The sequence below is a fragment of the Pangasianodon hypophthalmus genome, chromosome 11, assembly GCF_027358585.1.
Source record: "Pangasianodon hypophthalmus isolate fPanHyp1 chromosome 11, fPanHyp1.pri, whole genome shotgun sequence".
In the NCBI taxonomy this organism is placed as follows: Eukaryota; Metazoa; Chordata; class Actinopteri; order Siluriformes; family Pangasiidae; genus Pangasianodon; species Pangasianodon hypophthalmus.
Window position 1 is genome coordinate 11547681 of NC_069720.1, and position 22519 is coordinate 11570199.

A 22519-nucleotide genomic window follows, 5' to 3' on the forward strand; every position below is an offset into this window, starting at 1 on the left:
GGCCTGGCCAGGCTCCACTGGTGCTCCTGCGATGCACCGCTTCTTGCTATCGGAGAGACCTGATAAATTAAGATAGAGCGCATGCTCTCCAACCACTGAGAGCCATAGAACGCCCACTCACCTGGATGGCTTGGTGTGCATTATGGAGGACGAAGTCTTAAATAGTGACAATCTCCTTCCAGAGCGAGGGTGAGGGACACTCTTTCTCCAGTTGCTGCCCCATGTTGACCAGGAGCTCAGCTTGGTAAGCTGAAAGAAGCGAGGAAACATTGATGCCTCTGACAGCCAAGGCCGAGGCCTTATAAGAGGCCTGGTGGATGGAAGCAGAAAAGTGGTCCATTTTGCTGGGGAGAGTGGGCTTGGGGGGAGTGGCACTTTGTAGAGCTGGGGATTTGATATTGAGGGGAGCAGCCGCTCACTCAAAAAATTCGAAAGAGCATGGACTGAGGTAAGGCAGTGGGAGCGTTAGCCTGGGGAGTTAAAGAAGACAGGATGGTGTCCTCATCTCTGAACCCTCTAAAAGACTTGCATTGTCCTCGTCCCTTTAGCTGTGTGGCTCAGTAACGAAAGGGGGTTCACCTGGTAAGATGTCCTCGAGGAGAATCGGGTTGCTTTGTTTGGGCCAGCTCAGAGAGGCCATGCCCTGGGAGGTCCCCGGGAGCAAGCCATTGTCACCGTTTCCCTCGTCAGAGTTGGACTGTTCTAAGTCCATGCTGTGGGTCGCGGCCACTTTGATCCTTAGGCGCTGGAGTTTTTGGGGCGAGGTAGGCAGGAGCTACAGTTCTCAGGGAAGTTGAGGGCTTCTTCCGTGTGTTTGCGGCCCATGCAAACCACACAGAAAGGATGAGAATCCCTAGCCGTGATAAGTGCCTCTACCTGGAATTGGACACATGCTCCTGTCTGTCAAATCCAGACTTGGTGCAATTGGATGCTTCTACAGAGGTCAGGTATGGATGCCCTTCCCATAGGTGGATCGTGGACATGAGATGATGAAAGAGAACATTTACATTACATTAATTGAATGTATTAATGGAAGAACTTGTTAACTAATATTTGAAAGCTGATGTTCACTTTAATTTCAGGGTGAGGCTTAGATGCCTTTTGCATTCATGACTTCTTACGCTTTTACATTCATATATCATGTTGTTTGACTCACCTATGTCTTTTTACCGCCAATCTACTTATGTATGTTTCTTTGTGCATACAGTAACTGCTGTAACCAGAGAGGGAGGCATAGATGGCGGAGCGTGCAACACACGCACACACACGCACGAACAGAGTGTGCACTTGAACGGGAAGCCCCGGCCCCTTTTCTGTTGGTTTATATTCTTTGGTTGAGCTTTGAAAGTGCGCTGAAAAGAGGGGTGAAAATTACCGAAAGCATGGCGCTCTGCTGACATTTCGTCTGCCTTCCAAGTCTTCCTCCAAACTCATACCCACCAGGTTCTACAATGAGTTTGTACTAATAATAATTGCAGGGGTACATTTTATAAAATTCAATGCAAAGTAAAGAAAAAAGTCAATAGCCAAAATATCACAAACTTTGTTTAGAGAAAGAAAATGTCAATTAGCTGTCGTGAGCTGAGCCAAATGATCTGACTCACCAATGAGTCGACTCTTTTGTGTCCTAAACAGCTCATTGCCTTTTCTCTAAATTAACAAAGTATGCAATATTTTGCTCATCTGATTTTAAACCATGTGTGAGCACTGTCTTTTGGTGTATATGAGATAAAACATGGTTTATTAGGGAAAACATAAATAGGTATTTTATTGGGTTACAAACGTACAAGGTTTTTGTAAGATGTACAAGACCGCATTTTTGCTATGATGTAGAGCGAGTGTTGTGTCTTTTTCTATCAATTTAATGGCACTGTTATGACCAACAGAATAATGGCACTGCAGAATATATTTCATTTTTTTATTTATTAGCTAAAGTGGATTGTTTGATAACACAGACACCAAAACACCATGGTGGACTTAAATATTACAAAAATAATAATTTCTATCTTTTGTGCTACAATATGTATATCCCTTTGCCACCAGACTACACCAACTGAAAAAAAATCCAATACAATATTTTATAGTTAAAAAGTACATAAATAGTAGCCAAGAATACCACCATACTGTATATCCTTTTTTAATAGTCCTTGTTTGATAAACGTTCTAGAAACCATGATACCAACACATTTTTGTTGTACCTGAAAATCAGTAATTTTTTGCACTGAAAATCACAGTTATCTTAGATTATGACAACATTGCATAGTTGTCTACTATGTGTGGCACAGCTAGAATTTAATTCTTATTAGTACAGTAGCATGTTAACAGTCTGTGTGGTTGTGATGGTGCTTCTTGGAAGGGTGATAGAGTTTTCTATGTTTATTTACTAAATAATTTGTATTTTTAATTAGTATTTTCTCATCCCCAAAATAATCACTTCTTTAATTACTAGCATAGTCAGCACATCTCTTAATGCAAACTATGACTGTCTTGATGAAGGGTAGCAAAATAAAACACAACTATGCTCACAAGAAATGTCAGTGAAATGAAACATAATGAATCAATTGTCATCCCGAGCTGATAATACTGGTGCCTTTGCACTGACATAGTGACATATAGCAGTGCTATGCTCAGTAGTACACTCATGATACTATACATCATTTGATTTTGGTATAAAATCACTGAAATGAAGAATCATGCAGATACCTGCTTCCTGCTTTAATCAGTTTTTTTGAGAATTGATCAATACTTGCTCGCCACAGACGATCTTTAAGGTGTCACTTTTTGACTCTTCTTCACTGTAATCTTAATGTTTCCATTAGCCTGAATGAGCCTGGAAAACTGGGCAATAAACAGAAATCAAATAAAAATATTAATATATTTATTTAAAAAATACTGGAATAACTGAACAACAGATTTTCCCTTATGCATAGCCTTATTATGAGCATAGACTATATGGCCAAAAGTTTGTGGACATCTGACCATTACAATCATATGTGCTTTTTGAATATCCCATTCTAGATTTAGTCCCCCTTTGCTGTTATAATAACCTCCACTTTGCTGGGAAGGCTTTCCACAAGATTTTGGAATATGGCTGTGGGGATTTGCCCATTCAGCCACAAGACCATTAGTAAGGTCAGGCACCGACATGTTCAGTGAGGTTGAGGTCAGGGCTTTGTGCAGGCCACTCAAGTACTTCCACTCCAACCTTGGCAAACCATGTCTTCATGGACCTCGCTTTGTGCACAGGGTATTGTGTTGCTGGAACAGGTTTGGGCTAGCCCTCTTAGTTCCAGTAAAGGGAAATTGTAATGCTACGGCATTCAAAGACATCCTGTACAATTGTATGCTTCCAACTTTGTGGCAACAATTTGGGGAAGACCCAAATATTGGTGTGATGGTTAGGTGTCCACAAACTAATCATATGCATGTTATATAAGGAATAACAGAAGATGGGCTGTGTAGCTATAGCAAAATAATTCAAACTGGGGTGGGGTGATACAACCCAGCACTAAGTATATGATAGGATAATTTTCTTATATGTCCTGAAGTGTGTTATTTCTCTTATACCACAGTGATTTCCCAACTATTAAAATTCTTAATTGACTAATGAATGACCCATTGCACTTGTAATAGTTCATAGTTACATTTAATGTTATGGAACATCCGCAAGTTCCTGTTCTCACTTATGTAATAGCAGCTATAAACACTGTTTCTCTCACTTGAAATTAACAAGACAAAAATCACAACTTGTCACATTAAAAAGAAAATGAATCAACCACCCTCTGGTTTGAGAATTTAACCACACTGTAGTATAAATTCTCAAATCTGACTGGTCAGAATGTGTTGATTAAATTTTTTGTAACAGCAAATGTAATATTTATGAAAGGAGTCTCCAGTGTCAGTGCTTTGTAAAGGTCAGTATTTTTTCTGCCATGGGAGAGTCTTTAGGACAGAATGACTGTTTATAGGTGGCTGATATAACATAAGCAGGAACAGGAAATAACTTGCCTTGCAGATGTTACACAGCATTAAATATAAACGGATGAAAAAGTATGATGTGTCAATAATTAACAAATAAAAAATTGTAATAATTGGCAAATTGCTGTGGTATAAGAGGAAGCACTGTTACTGGAAAATAATCCACATTGGGGTGGATTTTTTCCCCTATAATGGGACATCCCATAATGTTGTACTCCTTATTTATCTGTGTTCCAAGTGATAATAAAAGTCACACAAACCTAAGACATATAGTAACCATATATTTGGACTATATTTGGAATGGCCTTACCTCCTCTATGTAGTTAATGATTTTATCATTGCTTAGTTCAGTGACAGATAGCATCCTAACCACTGCTTGAGCAAATGCTGTAGAATCTAGAGAAATCAAAACAGATAAACAGAATAGTTTTTTTAGTAATAAAACATAAATCATGCATCTAAAATGTTCTTTCGTGGTTTGAAATTTATACAATATCAAGGGTTAGTGTAGGAAAAACAATACTTGTTGATGGTGGAGCTATTGGTGGTTGAATTGTTTGTGGAGAGCTGTTTTTGTTGGTGGTTTTTGAAGGGGTTGTAGCTGTTTCTGGAATGGGTAATTTGCTGGTTGTTGTTGAAGGAGCTGTAGTTGTTTTTGCAGAGGTGGTTGTGATAGTTGTTGAAGAAGTGGTATTTGTTTTTTCACTTGTGACGGTTATGGAAAGAGGTGTAATTGTTTTTGGAGAGGTGGTTGTGATCATTGATGTTGAAGGCATGGTATTTGTTGGAGTGGTAGCTGTTGTTCTTGGAGAGATGCTTGTGATGGTTGTTGTTGTTGCTGGTCCACTGGTTGTGGTTGTTGTATTTGGAAGGGTTGTTGGTGTTGTTGCAGAGTTGGTGGCTGTGCTGGTCATTGTTGAAGGAGTTGTAAGTGTTTTTGGAAAGGTGGTTATGTTTATTAACATTGTAGGACTAGTTGTGGTGGTAGTTATATTTGGAGGAGTTGTTTTTGCAGAGGTGGCTGCTTGAGATATGATTGAACTGGTTGCTGCTGTAGTTGTAGTTGTTGGACTGGTGGTTATTAGGTTTATGGGCACTGTTGTGATGGTGGTTGTTGTATTTGGTGGAGTTGTGGGTGTTGTTGGAGAGGTAGCTGTCGTTGGAGAGATGGTTGAGATAGATGTAGTTGTTGTCAGACCAGTGGTTGTGATGGTAGCAGATGTATTTGGATGACTTGTTGGTGTTGTTGCAGAGGTTGTTAGAGAAATAGTTTTGATGGTTGTTGTTGGAGCTGGCATTGCTGAACTAGTGGTTGTGGTAGTTGTTGTATTTGGAGGAGGTGTGGGTGTTGTTGGAGAGATAGCTGTTGTTGGAGAGGTGGTTGTGATAGTCATAGTTGTTGGACCAGTGGTTGTGATAGTGGCTGTAGTATTTGGAGGAGTTGCTGGTGTTGGAAAGGTGGTTGTAGAAGAAATGGTTGTGCTCTTTGTTGTTGTAGAAGGAGTTGTGGATGTTTTTTGAGATGTGGTTATTAGGTTTATGGGCATTGTTGGACTAGTGGTTGCAGTGGGGTTTGCTGTAATTGGAAGAGTTGTGGGTGTTTTTAGAGACATAGCTGTTGTTGAAGAGATGGATGTGATAGTTGTAGTTGTTGTCAGACCAGTATTTGTGGTGGCCATAGTTGCTGGAGCTGCGGATGTTGAGAGTTGGGCTATAGACGTTACAAATAGAGAAGATATTGTGGGGGAGCTTGAGGGAAATGTGCTTGTGTTGGTTTTTGTAGTGGTAGTTGCAGGAGGTGTGGAGATTAGTGTGTTAGTTGTGTTCATTATTGGTATTGTAGTTGCTGTTGGACGGGTGTTAGTGGTGTTGGGAACATTTGTTGAAGGAGTTGCAGAAGTACTGGTCATGGATTGGGCTGATGGAATTGATAGAAAAGAAGAAGCTGTGGTGCTTATTGCTGAAGATGTGGTTGTTGAAGGACTTGTGTCAATTACTGTGGTTGTGTTTGGAGTATATGCTATGGTGGATGGTATTGGAGAGGTAGCTGTTGTTAGGTGAGAGAGGGTTATAGTTGGTGTCAGTGTTAATAGAGGAGGAGTAGTGGTGTTTGTTGCTGGAGAAGTATTTATGTTGGTTGGAGACGACATTGTGATTGTGGGAGTTATAGAGGCAATTGTGATTGGATGGGTGGTTATTGTGGTTGATTGGGTATTTTTACTAGTTGTTCTTGGAGGGGTGGTTGGTAGTGTAATTATTGATGGAATAGTAGTTGTTGGTGAAAAATTGGTTGTTGAAGGAGTTGTTGAAGATGTGGTTGGAGCAAACTGAAGTGTAGGTGTTGATAGAAAAGAGGTAGTTGGAGATATGGTTGTTACAGCTATAGTTGGAGCTGTAGATGGTGAATCTGTAGCAGGTGAAATTTTAGCTGTTGATTGTAGTGATGCAAATGTTGAGGGCAGATCTGATAAAGTAGGAGGTGATATTTCAGTTGTAGATGGTGTTTGTGCAGTAGGTGGAAGTATAGATGGAAATGATAGACTTATAAATGTTGAAATTGATTCTTGTGTTGTATATGATGAAGAGGGAGCTCTTGGTGTTGACTGATAATCTGCAGTCGTTGTCAGTTTTATTGCTGAAGATGTCAAGGGCAAATCTGTAGAAGATTCTGAAACAATAGAAGCTGGAACCGAAGGTGTTGATAAAATTCCTGGAGATTTAGATGTGGATAAAATTTCTGGATATTTAGATGTTGATGAGTGATCTGTAGAAGATTCTGGTGAAGTAGACAGGGATACTGCAATGAATGGTATTGAAGACTTTTCTGGAGATGTAGCTGTTGATGAGTGATCTGTTGATGTTTCAGGGAAAATAGATGGTGATGCTGTAACTGTTTGTGTTCCTAAAGATGATTGTAGGGAAGTATATGGTGATCCTGTAATCATTTCTGTTGATGTTTCTGGAGAGTCAGATGTTGAGTGATCTGTAGAGGATTCTGGTGAAGTATAGGGTGATGGTGTAACCCATGGTGTTGATAAAGTTTCTGGAGTTACAGATGCTGATAAAACTTCAGATGCTGATGTCTGATTTGTAGATAATTCTGGGGAGGTAAACAGTGATTCTGTAATGGATAGTGTTGATAAAGTTCCTGGAGATTCAGTTGTTGATGAGTGATCTGTAGATAATTCTGAGAAAGTAGATGGTGACGCTGTAACTGTTTGTGCTGCTGATGTTTGTGGAGATTTAGATGCTGATGAGTGATCTGTAGCGGATTGTGTAACTAGTGGTGTTGATAAGGTTCCTGGAGTTACAGTTGCTGATAAAACTTGAGATGCTGATGAGTGATCTGTTGATGATTCTTGGGAAGTAGATGGTGATGCTGTAACTGCTTGTGTTGATGAAGTGCCTGGCAATTCAGTTGTTGATGAGTGATCTGTAGATGATTGTAGGGAAGTAGGTGGTGATCCTGTAACTGCTTGTGCTGCTGAAGTTTTTCCAGATTCAGGTGTTGATGACTGATCTGTTGATGATTCTTGGGGAGTAGATGGTGATGCTGTAACTGTTTGCGCTGCTGACGTTTGTGGAGATTTAGATGTTGATGACTGATCCGAGAAGGATTCTGGCGAAGTATAGGGTGATGGTGTAACCCATGGTGTTGATAAAGTTTCTGGAGTTACAGATGCCGATAAAACTTCAGATGCTGATGTCTGGTCTGTAGATAATTCTGGGGAGGTAAACAGTGATGCTGTAATGGATAGTGTTGATACAGTTCCTGGAGATTCAGTTGCTGATGTGTGATCTGTAGATAATTCTGAGAAAGTAGATGGTGACGCTGTAACTGTTTGTGTGGCTGACGTTTGTGGAGATTTAGATGCTGATGACTGATCTGTAGAGGATTGTGTAACTAGTGGTGTTGATAAGGTTCCTGGAGTTACAGATGCTGATAGAACTTCAGATGCTGATGAGTGATCTGTTGATGATTCTGGTGAAGTAGATGGTGATGCTGTAACTGCTTGTGTTGATGAAGTGCCTGGAAATTCAGTTGTTGATGAGTGATCTGTAGATGATTGTAGGGAAGTAGGTGGTGATCCTGTAACTGCTTGTGCTGCTGAAGTTTTTCCAGATTCAGGTGTTGATGACTGATCTGTTGATGATTCTTGGGGAGTAGATAGTGATGCTGTAACTGTTTGTGCTACTGACGTTTGTGGAGATTTAGATGTTGATGACTGATCCGAGAAGGATTCTGGTGAAGTATAGGGTGATGGTGTAACCCATGGTGTTGATAAAGTTTCTGGAGTTACAGATGCCGATAAAACTTCAGATGCTGATGTCTGGTCTGTAGATAATTCTGGGGAGGTAAACAGTGATGCTGTAATGGATAGTGTTGATACAGTTCCTGGAGATTCAGTTGCTGATGTGTGATCTGTAGATAATTCTGAGAAAGTAGATGGTGACGCTGTAACTGTTTGTGTGGCTGAGGTTTGTGGAGATTTAGATGCTGATGACTGATCTGTAGAGGATTGTGTAACTAGTGGTGTTGATAAGGTTCCTGAAGTTACAGATGCTGATAAAACTTCAGATGCTGATGAGTGATCTGTTGATGATTCTGGTGAAGTAGATGGTGATGCTGTAACTGCTTGTGTTGATGAAGTGCCTGGCAATTCAGTGGTTGATGAGTGATCTGTAGATGATTGTAGGGATGTAGGTGGTGATCCTGTAACTGCTTGTGCTGCTGAAGTTTTTCCAGATTCAGGTGTTGATGACTGATCTGTTGATGATTCTTGAGGAGTAGATGGTGATGCTGTAACTGTTTGTGCTGCTGACGTTTGTGGAGATTTAGATGTTGATGACTGATCCGAGAAGGATTCTGGTGAGGTATAGGGTGATGGTGTAACCCATGGTGTTGATAAAGTTTCTGGAGTTACAGATGCCGATAAAACTTCAGATGCTGATGTCTGGTCTGTAGATAATTCTGGGGAGGTAAACAGTGATGCTGTAATGGATAGTGTTGATACAGTTCCTGGAGATTCAGTTGCTGATGTGTGATCTGTAGATAATTCTGAGAAAGTAGATGGTGACGCTGTAACTGTTTGTGTGGCTGACGTTTGTGGAGATTTAGATGCTGATGACTGATCTGTAGAGGATTGTGTAACTAGTGGTGTTGATAAGGTTCCTGGAGTTACAGATGCTGATAGAACTTCAGATGCTGATGAGTGATCTGTTGATGATTCTGGTGAAGTAGATGGTGATGCTGTAACTGCTTGTGTTGATGAAGTGCCTGGAAATTCAGTTGTTGATGAGTGATCTGTAGATGATTGTAGGGAAGTAGGTGGTGATCCTGTAACTGCTTGTGCTGCTGAAGTTTTTCCAGATTCAGGTGTTGATGACTGATCTGTTGATGATTCTTGGGGAGTAGATGGTGATGCTGTAACTGTTTGTGCTGCTGACGTTTGTGGAGATTTAGATGTTGATGACTGATCCGAGAAGGATTCTGGTGAAGTATAGGGTGATGGTGTAACCCATGGTGTTGATAAAGTTTCTGGAGTTACAGATGCCGATAAAACTTCAGATGCTGATGTCTGGTCTGTAGATAATTCTGGGGAGGTAAACAGTGATGCTGTAATGGATAGTGTTGATACAGTTCCTGGAGATTCAGTTGCTGATGTGTGATCTGTAGATAATTCTGAGAAAGTAGATGGTGACGCTGTAACTGTTTGTGTGGCTGAGGTTTGTGGAGATTTAGATGCTGATGACTGATCTGTAGAGGATTGTGTAACTAGTGGTGTTGATAAGGTTCCTGAAGTTACAGATGCTGATAGAACTTCAGATGCTGATGAGTGATCTGTTGATGATTCTGGTGAAGTAGATGGTGATGCTGTAACTGCTTGTGTTGATGAAGTGCCTGGCAATTCAGTGGTTGATGAGTGATCTGTAGATGATTGTAGGGATGTAGGTGGTGATCCTGTAACTGCTTGTGCTGCTGAAGTTTTTCCAGATTCAGGTGTTGATGACTGATCTGTTGATGATTCTTGAGGAGTAGATGGTGATGCTGTAACTGTTTGTGCTGCTGACGTTTGTGGAGATTTAGATGTTGATGACTGATCCGAGAAGGATTCTGGTGAGGTATAGGGTGATGGTGTAACCCATGGTGTTGATAAAGTTTCTGGAGTTACAGATGCCGATAAAACTTCAGATGCTGATGTCTGGTCTGTAGATAATTCTGGGGAGGTAAACAGTGATGCTGTAATGGATAGTGTTGATACAGTTCCTGGAGATTCAGTTGCTGATGTGTGATCTGTAGATAATTCTGAGAAAGTAGATGGTGACGCTGTAACTGTTTGTGTGGCTGACGTTTGTGGAGATTTAGATGCTGATGACTGATCTGTAGAGGATTGTGTAACTAGTGGTGTTGATAAGGTTCCTGGAGTTACAGATGCTGATAGAACTTCAGATGCTGATGAGTGATCTGTTGATGATTCTGGTGAAGTAGATGGTGATGCTGTAACTGCTTGTGTTGATGAAGTGCCTGGCAATTCAGTTGTTGATGAGTGATCTGTAGATGATTGTAGGGAAGTAGGTGGTGATCCTGTAACTGCTTGTGCTGCTGAAGTTTTTCCAGATTCAGGTGTTGATGACTGATCTGTTGATGATTCTTGGGGAGTAGATGGTGATGCTGTAACTGTTTGCGCTGCTGACGTTTGTGGAGATTTAGATGTTGATGACTGATCCGAGAAGGATTCTGGTGAGGTATAGGGTGATGGTGTAACCCATGGTGTTGATAAAGTTTCTGGAGTTACAGATGCCGATAAAACTTCAGATGCTGATGTCTGGTCTGTAGATAATTCTGGGGAGGTAAACAGTGATGCTGTAATGGATAGTGTTGATACAGTTCCTGGAGATTCAGTTGCTGATGTGTGATCTGTAGATAATTCTGAGAAAGTAGATGGTGACGCTGTAACTGTTTGTGTGGCTGAGGTTTGTGGAGATTTAGATGCTGATGACTGATCTGTAGAGGATTGTGTAACTAGTGGTGTTGATAAGGTTCCTGGAGTTACAGATGCTGATAGAACTTCAGATGCTGATGAGTGATCTGTTGATGATTCTGGTGAAGTAGATGGTGATGCTGTAACTGCTTGTGTTGATGAAGTGCCTGGCAATTCAGTGGTTGATGAGTGATCTGTAGATGATTGTAGGGAAGTAGGTGGTGATCCTGTAACTGCTTGTGCTGCTGAAGTTTTTCCAGATTCAGGTGTTGATGACTGATCTGTTGATGATTCTTGGGGAGTAGATGGTGATGCTGTAACTGTTTGTGCTGCTGACGTTTGTGGAGATTTAGATGTTGATGACTGATCCGTAGAGGATTCTGGTGAAGTATAGGGTGATGGTGTAACCCATGGTGTTGATAAAGTTTCTGGAGTTACAGATGCTGATAAAACTTCAGATGCTGACGTCTGATGAGTAGATAATTCTGGGGAGGTAAACAGTGATGCTGTAATGGATAGTGTTGATACAGTTCCTGGAGATTCAGTTGTTGATGAGTGATCTGTAGATGATTGTAGGGAAGTAGGTGGTGATCCTGTAACTGCTTGTGCTGCTGAAGTTTTTCCAGATTCAGGTGTTGATGACTGATCTGTTGATGATTCTTGGGGAGTAGATAGTGATGCTGTAACTGTTTGTGCTGCTGACGTTTGTGGAGATTTAGATGTTGATGACTGATCCGTAGAGGATTCTGGTGAAGTATAGGGTGATGGTGTAACCCATGGTGTTGATAAAGTTTCTGGAGTTACAGATACTGATAAAACTTCAGATGCTGATGAGTGATCTGTTGATGATTCTGGTGAAGTAGATGGTGATGCTGTAACTGCTTGTGTTGATGAAGTGCCTGGCAATTCAGTTGTTGATGAGTGATCTGTAGATGATTCTAGGGAATTAGGTGGTGATCCTGTAACTGTTTGTGCTGCTGAAGTTTTTCCAGATTCAGATGTTGATGACTGATCTGTTGATGATTCTTGGGGAGTAGATGGTGATGCTGTAACTGTTTGTGCTGCTGACGTTTGTGGAGATTTAGATGTTGATGACTGATCCGAGAAGGATTCTGGTGAGGTATAGGGTGATGGTCTAACCCATGGTGTTGATAAAGTTTCTGGAGTTACAGATGCCGATAAAACTTCAGATGCTGATGTCTGGTCTGTAGATAATTCTGGGGAGGTAAACAGTGATGCTGTAATGGATAGTGTTGATACAGTTCCTGGAGATTCAGTTGCTGATGTGTGATCTGTAGATAATTCTGAGAAAGTAGATGGTGACGCTGTAACTGTTTGTGTGGCTGACGTTTGTGGAGATTTAGATGCTGATGACTGATCCGTAGAGGATTCTGGTGAAGTATAGGGTGATGGTGTAACCCATGGTGTTGATAAAGTTTCTGGAGTTACAGATGCTGATAAAACTTCAGATGCTGACGTCTGATGAGTAGATAATTCTGGGGAGGTAAACAGTGATGCTGTAATGGATAGTGTTGATACAGTTCCTGGAGATTCAGTTGTTGATGAGTGATCTGTAGATGATTGTAGGGAAGTAGGTGGTGATCCTGTAACTGCTTGTGCTGCTGAAGTTTTTCCAGATTCAGGTGTTGATGACTGATCTGTTGATGATTCTTGGGGAGTAGATAGTGATGCTGTAACTGTTTGTGCTGCTGACGTTTGTGGAGATTTAGATGTTGATGACTGATCCGTAGAGGATTCTGGTGAAGTATAGGGTGATGGTGTAACCCATGGTGTTGATAAAGTTTCTGGAGTTACAGATACTGATAAAACTTCAGATGCTGATGAGTGATCTGTTGATGATTTTGGTGAAGTAGATGGTGATGCTGTAACTGCTTGTGTTGATGAAGTGCCTGGCAATTCAGTTGTTGATGAGTGATCTGTAGATGATTCTAGGGAATTAGGTGGTGATCCTGTAACTGTTTGTGCTGCTGAAGTTTTTCCAGATTCAGATGTTGATGACTGATCTGTTGATGATTCTTGGGGAGTAGATGGTGATGCTGTAACTGTTTGTGCTGCTGACGTTTGTGGAGATTTAGATGTTGATGACTGATCCGTAGAGGATTCTGGTGAAGTATAGGGTGATGGTGTAACCCATGGTGTTGATAAAGTTTCTGGAGTTACAGATGCTGATAAAACTTCAGATGCTGATGAGTGATCTGTTGATGATTCTGGTGAAGTAGATGGTGATGCTGTAACTGCTTGTGTTGATGAAGTGCCTGGCAATTCAGTTGTTGATGAGTGATCTGTAGATGATTCTAGGGAAGTAGATGCTCTAACTGTTTTTTTCATGTATTTTTGTTTGAATTAGAATTATAAAACTTTATTAGAATCATGAAATTTTCTAAATTGTCAGCGAATATTCTACTTTCAAAATGTCTGATGCAGTTGCGGAGGGACACGAACCTATGTTTTTATATTTTTCCAGCTCTATGTGATGTAAAAATAAAAACATAGGTTTGTGTCCCTCCGCAATTGCATCAGACATTTTGAAAGTAGAATATTCGTTAAAATGATGTAATGTAAAAAAAAAAAAGTAAAGTAATGTAAAAAAATAAGAAGGATCCTAAAAATTGCATTTTGTTTTTTTATTTCGTACTGCCTTGAATAAACTATTTCTCATAAGAGATGTTAACTTATAACAAGACACAATAATAAATGAACTTACACAAATGAACTAGTTCAAAAGTTTACATATGCTTGCTTCTTAATACCGTATGTTGTTTCCTGGATGATCAACAACTGTTTTTATGTTTTGTGATAGTTTTGTGAGTCCCTTGTTTGTTCTCAGCAGTTAAACTGCTCATTCTTCTTAAGAAAAATCCTCCAGGTCCTGTACATTATTTGGTTTTCCAGCGTCTTCTGCATATTTGACCCTTTTCAACAGTGACCCTTTTTGACCCTTTCCATATTTGAACCTTTCCAACAGTGGCTATATGATTTTGAGATCCATCTTTTCAAATCTAGGACAACTGAGGGACTCGTTCACTGCTATTACAAAAGGTGCAATTATTCATTGATTCTCAAGAAGGCAACATGATACATTAAGAGATGGGGGTGTAAATTTTTATTATTTTGTCTTTTGCGAAACATGAAAATATCTTATGTAGCTCCTGAAGGCCAGCACTAAATGAAAAAAATAAGAGCTTTATACAAAATAATAACAATTTACACCGATCATCCTGTTCGAAAGTTTACAACCGCCTTGCTCTTAATGTAGTGTGTTACCTTCTTGAGCATCAGTGAATATTTCCACCTTTTGTAATAGTTGAGCATGAGTCCCTCAGTTCTCCTCAGTCTGAAAAGATGGATCTCAACATCATATAGCCACTGTTCGAAAAGGGTCAAATATGCAGAAAATGCTGGAAAAGCTTCACTGCTCAGGAAAAACAATTATCCCAAAACACAAAAACAGTCATTGATCATCCAGGTAACAACACAAACTGTATGTTAAATACTGAACTGGTTCATTTGTGTAAATTCAGTTATTATTTTGTCCTGTGGACTATATGTATACATTTCTTATGTGAAATAGCTCATTCAGGGCTGTACTAAATAAAAAACAAAATGCAATTTTTATGATCCCTCTTTTTTTTTTTTTAAATTATTAACATTTTGTAGATTCTGCAAGGCGTAAGTAAACTTATGACCACAACCATATACAGTATATTTTGCATTTGTAGATTTATTCTTAATAGAGACTTATTCTGTTATTTTAGGAAACTATTTTTTAAAATGGTGTACATATGATATGTTGCAGATTGCCCCATGCTAAACTGGATGTTATGCATTTCCATTTCTCATTAGCCACATTTGTCTTGGAGCTCTGGTGTAGATATTTTTCCTATTTTTATTTTTCTTATCCGTAGCTGAACTGCTCCTTTAAGGCTATGATGCAGGTTTAGGATTTTGAGCTTGTGTTTATATATTCAACACTTCCAGCACATCACTGTCACTGAAAAGCCACGAAGGACAAATTTTACTGATTCTGGGAACTTAGTCACACTGTTATGGAAAACCAAATAATAAAATGAATTTTTTGTTTCTAGGATTTTTTCACAAATCCACAATAAAAAAAAATAACTTGTTAAAAAAACAAAGAAAAATTAGATTATATTGTATAATATTATAATATAATACATATATAGTATGCAGACATAGTTATAATCATATCAGATTGATATCGGTTTTCTCTTATTATTATTTTTTAATAATAAATAATCACTTGTATATGTATGATCCTTATCAGAGACACTAAATCTATGCCAATATCTCAGGCATTGTTAATAAATACCATCTTACCTGTTGTTGTAGTTTGTCCTTTAATCATTATAACACATCCTATGACTAATGCAAATTTAAGCATCTTGCTGTTCACTGATGTAGAAGCAACTTTTGGCATGACAATCCTTAAAAATTGTTTTTCCAAATAAAGTGTGTCGTATTCAGCTGTTTAACTGAATAAACTTTGAGGACTGACAGTTGCTTGGCTACTGTAGTGTTCTGACTTCAAACTCCACCCTCATCTCCTCAGAGGACGAACAGGTTCTCAGGGAAATGCCATGCTGTGTCCCAAATACTAACATTTACATCTGTGTTTAGTGTTTAGTGTGATAATGTAGCTAATTTTAGACTTTATTTCCTTAAACAGTGTGATATGCTTCTTTGTTACTGTACTTAAAGGAAAACTACACCCTGAAATACGTTAAATAAGTCTATATTTAAATATTTATGATGTGTTTAGTGATTCTGGTGCTAATTTGTGAGTTGGTGCAGCATTTTCATTATTCCCATGAGAAGCAGTTGTGTGCTGCTCTGATCTCACAGGGGGACATTGTTATTGTTATTGCTAGTGCAGTTACGATGTTTTATGAGAAAATTTTTTTTACTGGTCTCAAGCAAAAGGGACAGTGGTCAGGTTTTGCTGTTAGCTCCTTAAATACTAGAAGTTGTTTTTATTCATCATTTTTTAGCAACATTCACCATCAAATTTATGAGGAATCCAGCATAGAAGTAGTGGAGACATTGGTGCAAAAGAATGCAATACAGTTATAGGGCTCTGAGCTACAGCAGAGACTTGACTCAGTTAGTTAACAATTTATGAGGTGATGAGCATGAAAGCTGACGATTTGGAAGCTGATCTGTTTGATTAGAGATTTGGTAGAGATGAAGCAAGGGCTAATGCTGATTTTGAAGTTTGTAACTTAGAATTTCCAGCCCCCAACTAGGTTACACCAAAGAAAACACCCCCTCAACGTAGAATTACTACTCAGAAAGTCTGGAACGTCTCACATGGCATCAAATTAAAAAGTACTAGCACTTCTTTACTTTTAAATGAGTTATGGCATACATACTATACTAGTATTTGCTTTTGATCAATCATCATACATATTCACTTGTTAAATCTAATCTAAAACATTGTTTGCTCTTTTGAGGAGGTAAATATACATCACTCATCCCTGACTCATCAGCTGACTAGCTTGTTGTTAACAAAAGATGAATATGGAAGCATCCATATTATCCAATTTAGATTGTAGATCGAATGTGGTGAGCTCAAAAATGGCAAAATACTGAGTTGCAACCAATGATTGTATATATAACTGGACAATATGGTGCCATTCACTCCCATTGTGTGTTTTTGGAGCCTTTTTTTGGGGTCGAAATGGGAGTTGTATGCAAAATATTCTGTGGGACTCCTTCAACACAATAGTCTTTTTGCTCCTAAACAGCTCACTGCTGTTTTTTTTTTCTCAAAATGAACAAATTTTGCAATATTTTGGCCATTTAATTTTAAAGTATGTTTGAGCTCATGCACCAGAAAGTGATGGCACCATGTTCTGTTGCATATGAGATAAAACGTAGTTTATTGGGAGAAGCTACAACACTCAAAACATTAATACGTATTTTACTGAGTTAAAAGCATGCACTTGTAAGATGTAGCGTGAGTGTTGCACCTTTTCAATGGATTTTATGGCACTGTTATGACCAACAGGTGAGTAATGGCACTGCAGAATATATTCATTTTTTAATTTAGCAGCTGTGGAATGACAACACAGACACCAAAAGCAACAGAACACCGATTTGTTGCACTGAAATATTAATAATTTTTATCTCTCCTATGGTACAATATATTTCACATACACTACACAAACAGAAAAAAAATATAAAGATATAAAGTTACATGAATAGTAGTCAAGAACATATATCCTTCAATAATAGTCCATGTTCAAAAAACTTTCTAGAAACCATGATAATAAATTTTAATGTGCCTGAAAATCAATATTTTTTCCACTGAAAATGACGGTTCTCTTTATTTTCTTTATTATGATAACACTACATGTTCTTACTTGCATGCTAAACTATGTAAGACTGGCTGAGCAATATGTCATCCATCATCCAAAGCTGATTACATAATACTGGTGCATTGACACAGCATTTATTTTGCCCACAGTGGCAGCAGATTAGTGGAACAATTAGATCCATTCTTCAGGCTTCTCTTTTATTTATAGAGCTTTAAAGAGGTGATCCTTAAGGTGACACTTTTTGGATCTTCTTCACTGTAATATTAATGGTTCCATTAACCTTAGACTGGATGAGTCGGGAAAACTGCAATAAAAAGAAATCAAAAGTGACCTTTTACATATACAGTCAGGTCCATAAATATTGGGACAGTGACACAGTTTTGGTAATTTTGCCTCTGTACACCACCACAGTGGATTTGAAATGAAGCAGTCAAGATGTGACTGAAGCATAGACTTTCAGCTTTAATTCAAGCGGTTTAACAAAAATATTGCATTAACCGTTTAGGAATTACAGCCATTTTTTACAGAGTTCCTCCATTTTCACAGGCTCAAAAGTAATGGGACAAACTAATATAATCATAAATATTAGGATTATTTTTATTACTTGGAGGTAAATCCTTTGCAGTCAATGACTACCTGAAGTCTGGACCCCATGGACATCACCAAATGCTGAGTTTCCTCCCTTGAGATGCAGCCATCTTCAGTTGCTGCTTGTTTGTGGGTCATTCTGCCTTCAGATTTGTCTTCAGTAAGTGAAAAGCAGCTCAGTTGGGTTGAGCTCAGGTGACTGACTCGGCCATTTAAGAACATTTAATTTCCAAGCTCTTGGGCTGCTTTCACAGTATGTTTTGGGTTGTTATCCATCTGTACTGTGAAACGCTGTCCTATCGGTTTTGCAGCATTTGACTGAATCTGAGCAGAAAGTTTAGCTCTGTACACTTCAGAATTCATCCTGCTTCTTCTATCAACAGTCACATTATCAATAAACCCCAGTGACCCAGTTCCATTGGCAGCCAAACATGCCCATGCCATAACACTGCCTCCACATGTTTGACGGATGATGTGGTATGCTTTGGATCATGAGCCCTTCCTTTCCTTCTCCATACTTTTCTCTTCCCATCATTCTGGTACAAGTTAATCTTGCATCAGAACTGGTCAGGCTTTTTTTAGAGGTTTTTTAGCAAAGTCTAATCTGGCCTTTGTGTTCTTGAGTGTTACCAGCGGTTTGCATCTTGAGGTAAACCGTCTGTATTTACATTCATGAAGGTGGCTCTTGATTGTAGACTTTGACAATGATAGGCCTACCTCCTCCAGAGTGTTCCTGACTTGGCTAGATGTTGTGAAGGGGTTGTTCTTCAATAAGAAAAGAATTCTGCAATCATCCACTTTAGTTGTTTTCTGTGGTCTCCCAGGCCTTTTGGTGTTGCTGAGCTCGCCAGTGCATTCCTTCTTTTTAAGAATGTACCAAATTGTTGATTTGGCCCTCCTAAAGTTTCTGCTATCTCTCTGATAGGTCTGTTTTGGTTTTTCAGCCTAATGATGGCCTCCTTCACTTGCATCAACACCTCTTTGGACGGCATATTGAGAGTTCCCATGAACAGCTACCAAATGCAAATTCAACACTTGGAATCAGCTCCAGACCTTTTATCTCCTTAATTTATCATGATATAAGGAGGAAACAGGCCACAGCTGGCCATGAAACTGCTTATCAGTCAATTGTCCCATTACTTTTGAGCCTGTGAAAATGGAGGAACTCTGTAAAAAATGGCTGTAACTCCTAAACGGTTAATGCAATATTTTTGTTAAACCCCTTGAATTAAAGCTGAAAGTCTACGCTTCAGTCACATCTTGACTGCTTCATTTCAAATCCACTGTGGTGGTGTACAGAGGCAAAATCCTAGACGTAGAAGGATGTAAGTGCATAGACTCCGAATGTTTATTATGCACATTAAACAATGATAAGACTTTGCAACCATACAAACACACAGTAGGCTATAATTAGTACACAGTAATCAAAGGCTAAACTGACAGCCGATAAACACACTAGGGAAATGACAGAAAAAGAGACAGGACCAGGAAATGAAAACAAATCATGTCACAATAACAGTGACATGCTCTGAGGGGATTTGGGGCAGCTTTTAACGGTCAGTAACCAGTTTCTGGCATGGCAGAGTCTTCAGGACAGAAAATTATAGCTGCTATAATATACAGTAAGTTATATCAGGAAGTAACTTGATTCATGGATGTTCTACAGCATTAAATGTAAATATAAATGGATAGAAATTATAAAGTTTCATTTATTAACAAATTAAAAATTACAGTGGTATAAGAGGAATAAAACACATCAAGATGTGCTGTTATAGGAAAATAATCACTTCAGGGTCATGTTTACACCACCCTGTGGTAGATTATTTTCCTATAACAGCACACCCTGTAATAGTTTTTGGAGATGTGGTTATGATGTTTATGGGCATTGTTGGACTAATGGTTGTGGGGCTGGTTGCTGTATTTGGTGGAGTTAGTGGTGGAAAGATGGATGTGATGGTTGTTGCAGAGGTGGATGTTTTAGGAATGGGTGTGCTGGTTGTAGAACCAGTTGTAGTACTTTTTGGAGTTGTGGTTATGATGTTTATGGGCATTGTTGGACTAGTCGTTGTGGGGCTGGTTGCTGTATTTGGAGAAGTTGTCGGTGTTGGAGAGGTGGTTGCTGGAGTAATAGTTGTTGTTGAAGGATTTGTAGTTGTTTTTGGAAAGGTGGTTATGATGTTTATGGTTTGTGTGTTAGTTGTGTCCGGTACTGGTTTTGTTTTTGGAGAGGTGCTTGTGATAGTTGGTATATTTGTTGGAGGAGTTGTAAAACTAATGGTTGTGGTTTGGGCTGATGGAGTTGATAGAAAAGAGGAAGCTGTGATTGTGGAAGTTATAGAGTGGATTGTGATTGGATGGGTAGTTATTGTGGTTGTTTGGGTATTTTTTCTGGTTGTTTTTGGAGGGGTGGTTGGTTGTATTATTGTTGACAGAGGAGTAGTTGTTGGTGAAAAAGTGGTTATGGAAGAGTCTGTTACTAGCAGAGAAGGAGTTGTGGGTGTTGATGAAAAGGTGGTTGATGAAGCAATTGTCGAGGGTGTGGCTGGAGTAAATTGGGGTCTAGCTGTTGACAGAAAAGAGTTGAAGATATGGTAGTTACAAGTATAACTGGAGATGGCAGCTCTCTAGATGATGTTTGTGTAGCTGCTGAAACTATTTGTTGATCGTAGTGATGCAAATTTTGAGGGCAAACCTGTAGATGATGAAGTAGGAGGTGATACTTCAGTTGTAGATGATGTCTGTGCAGCAAGTGAAAATGTAGATGGTAATGATGGACTTGTAAATATTGAAGTTGATTCTTGTGTTGTATATGATGAAGATGTAGCTCTTGGTGTTGACTGCTGGTCTGCAGTTGTTGTCAGTTTTATTGCTGTAGATGTCAAGGGCAAATCGGTAGGATATTCTGGAAAGACTGATAGGGTTGATGAAGTTTCATCAGATGTTGATAAGTGATCTGTAGATGATTCTGCAGAAGTAGATGGTGATGCAATTGATGTTGTTGATAAAGTTTCTGGTGCTTCAGATGTTGGTGAGTGATTTGTAGATAATTTGGGGAAAGTAGATCGTGATGCTCTAAACAATGGTGTTGAAGTTTCTGGAGCTTCTAAAGCTGAGTGATCTGTAAACAATTCTGGGACAGTGGATGGTGATGCTGTAAGCAATAGTGTTGATAAAGTTTCTCGATATTCAAATGTTGATGATTGATCTGAAGATGATTCTGTGGGAATAGATGGTGATGCTCTAGTCAATGGTTTTGCTGAGGAATTAGGAGATTCAATTGGTGAGTGATTTATAAACAATTCTGGGGAAGTAGATGGCGATGTTGTAACTGATATTGTTGATGAATGTACAAGGGATTCAGATGTTATGTGTTTTATAGATGATTCTGTGGAAGTAAGTAATGATGCAGTAACCATTACTGTTGATGACATTTCTGGAGATACAGATGTTGATCGTTGATCATCTGTTGATTCTAGGGAAGTAGATTGTGAAGCTGTAACCAATGGTATTGATAATGGTGGTGAGGCTGTAACTATTTGTCTTGATGAAGGTTCTTGAGATTCAGATGTTGATGAGTGATCTGTAGGTGATTCTGCAGACGTAGGTGGTGATGGTGTAAGTGATTTTGTTGATGAAGTTTTTGAGGATTCAGATATTGATGACTGATATATAGGTGATTGTTGGAAAGTAGGTGGTGATGATGCAACTGATTTTGTTGAAGATTCTGAAGATTCAGATGTTAACAACTGATGCATAAAAGATTGTGGAGGAGTAGAAGGTGATGGAGTAACTGATAGTGTTGAATCTGGAGATTTAATTGTTGAATGATCAGTAGATGCTTGTGAGGAGATAGATGGTGATGCTCTAAACAATGGTGTTGAAGGTTCTTTAGATTCGGATGTTGATGAGTGGTCTGGAAATGATTCTGTGTAGGTAGGTGGTGATACTCCATCTGTTTGTATTGATGAAGTCCTTGTAGGTTCAGATGTTAATGAGTGATGTGTAGATTCTGTGAAAGTAGATTGCAATGCAGTATCTGATTTTGTTGAAGTTTCTGGAGATTCAATTGTTGAATTATCTGTAGATGATTGTGGTGAAGTAGGTGGTGATGGAACTAATGGTGTTGATGACGTTTCTGGAGCTTCAGATGTTGAGTAATCTCTCAGTGATTCTGCAGAAGCAAATGGTGCTTTAACTGTTTGTGCTGATGTAGTTTCTGGAGATTCAGATGTTGATGAGTCTGGAGATGATTCTACGGAGGTAGATGGTGATGTTGCAAATGAATGATCTGTATGCAAGTCTGCAGAAACAGGTGGTGATCCTGTAACTGTTTGTGATAATAACATTTCTGGAGATTCAGATGTTGATGAGTGAACTATAGATGATTCTGGTACAGTAGTTGGTGATGTTGTAACTGATGGTGTTGAAGATGTTTCTGGAGCTTCAGATGTTGATGAGTGATCTCTAGGTGATAAAGCAGAAAGAGATGGTGATGCTCTAACTGTTTGTTTTGAAAAAGTTTCTGGAGATTCAGATGTTGATGATGGATCTGTAAATGATTCTGGGGAAGTAGATAGTAAGGCTATAACTGTTTGTTTTGATGAACCTTTT

The 22519-nt window shown here is 39.1% G+C and overlaps 1 protein-coding gene across 2 annotated transcripts; it reads right to left on the reverse strand.

Annotated features, from left to right (window-relative positions):
- Positions 1 to 1626: 1626 nt before the first annotated feature.
- Positions 1627 to 15559, reverse strand: LOC113536577 (serine-rich adhesin for platelets). 2 transcript variants are annotated; one of them, XM_053238344.1, is made up of 4 exons: positions 15321 to 15559; positions 4502 to 13237; positions 4289 to 4374; positions 1627 to 2838 (listed from the first exon to the last, which is right to left on the reverse strand). In XM_053238344.1, the coding sequence occupies exons 1-4, from the start codon at positions 15418 to 15420 to the stop codon at positions 2767 to 2769; spliced, it is 8994 nt and encodes a 2997-aa protein (XP_053094319.1). In that variant the 5' UTR covers positions 15421 to 15559; the 3' UTR covers positions 1627 to 2766. The 2 variants fall into 2 exon arrangements, with proteins under 2 accessions (XP_053094319.1, XP_053094318.1); XM_053238343.1 differs by having other exon boundaries at positions 4502 to 13276.
- Between the last annotated feature and the right edge of the window lie 6960 nt (positions 15560 to 22519).

Bases quoted from the DNA above. Each gene is read 5' to 3' on its own strand.
- LOC113536577 (XM_053238343.1), bottom strand. From the start codon at position 15,420: ATGCCAAAAGTTGCTTCTACATCAGTGAACAGCAAGATGCTTAAATTT. The intron at 13,277-15,320 runs GTAAGATGGTAT...CTACTTCCCTAG, and splicing joins AGGACAAACTACAACAACAG to AATCATCTACAGATCACTCA. The intron at 4,375-4,501 runs GTATTGTTTTTC...TGATTTCTCTAG, and splicing joins AATAGCTCCACCATCAACAA to ATTCTACAGCATTTGCTCAA.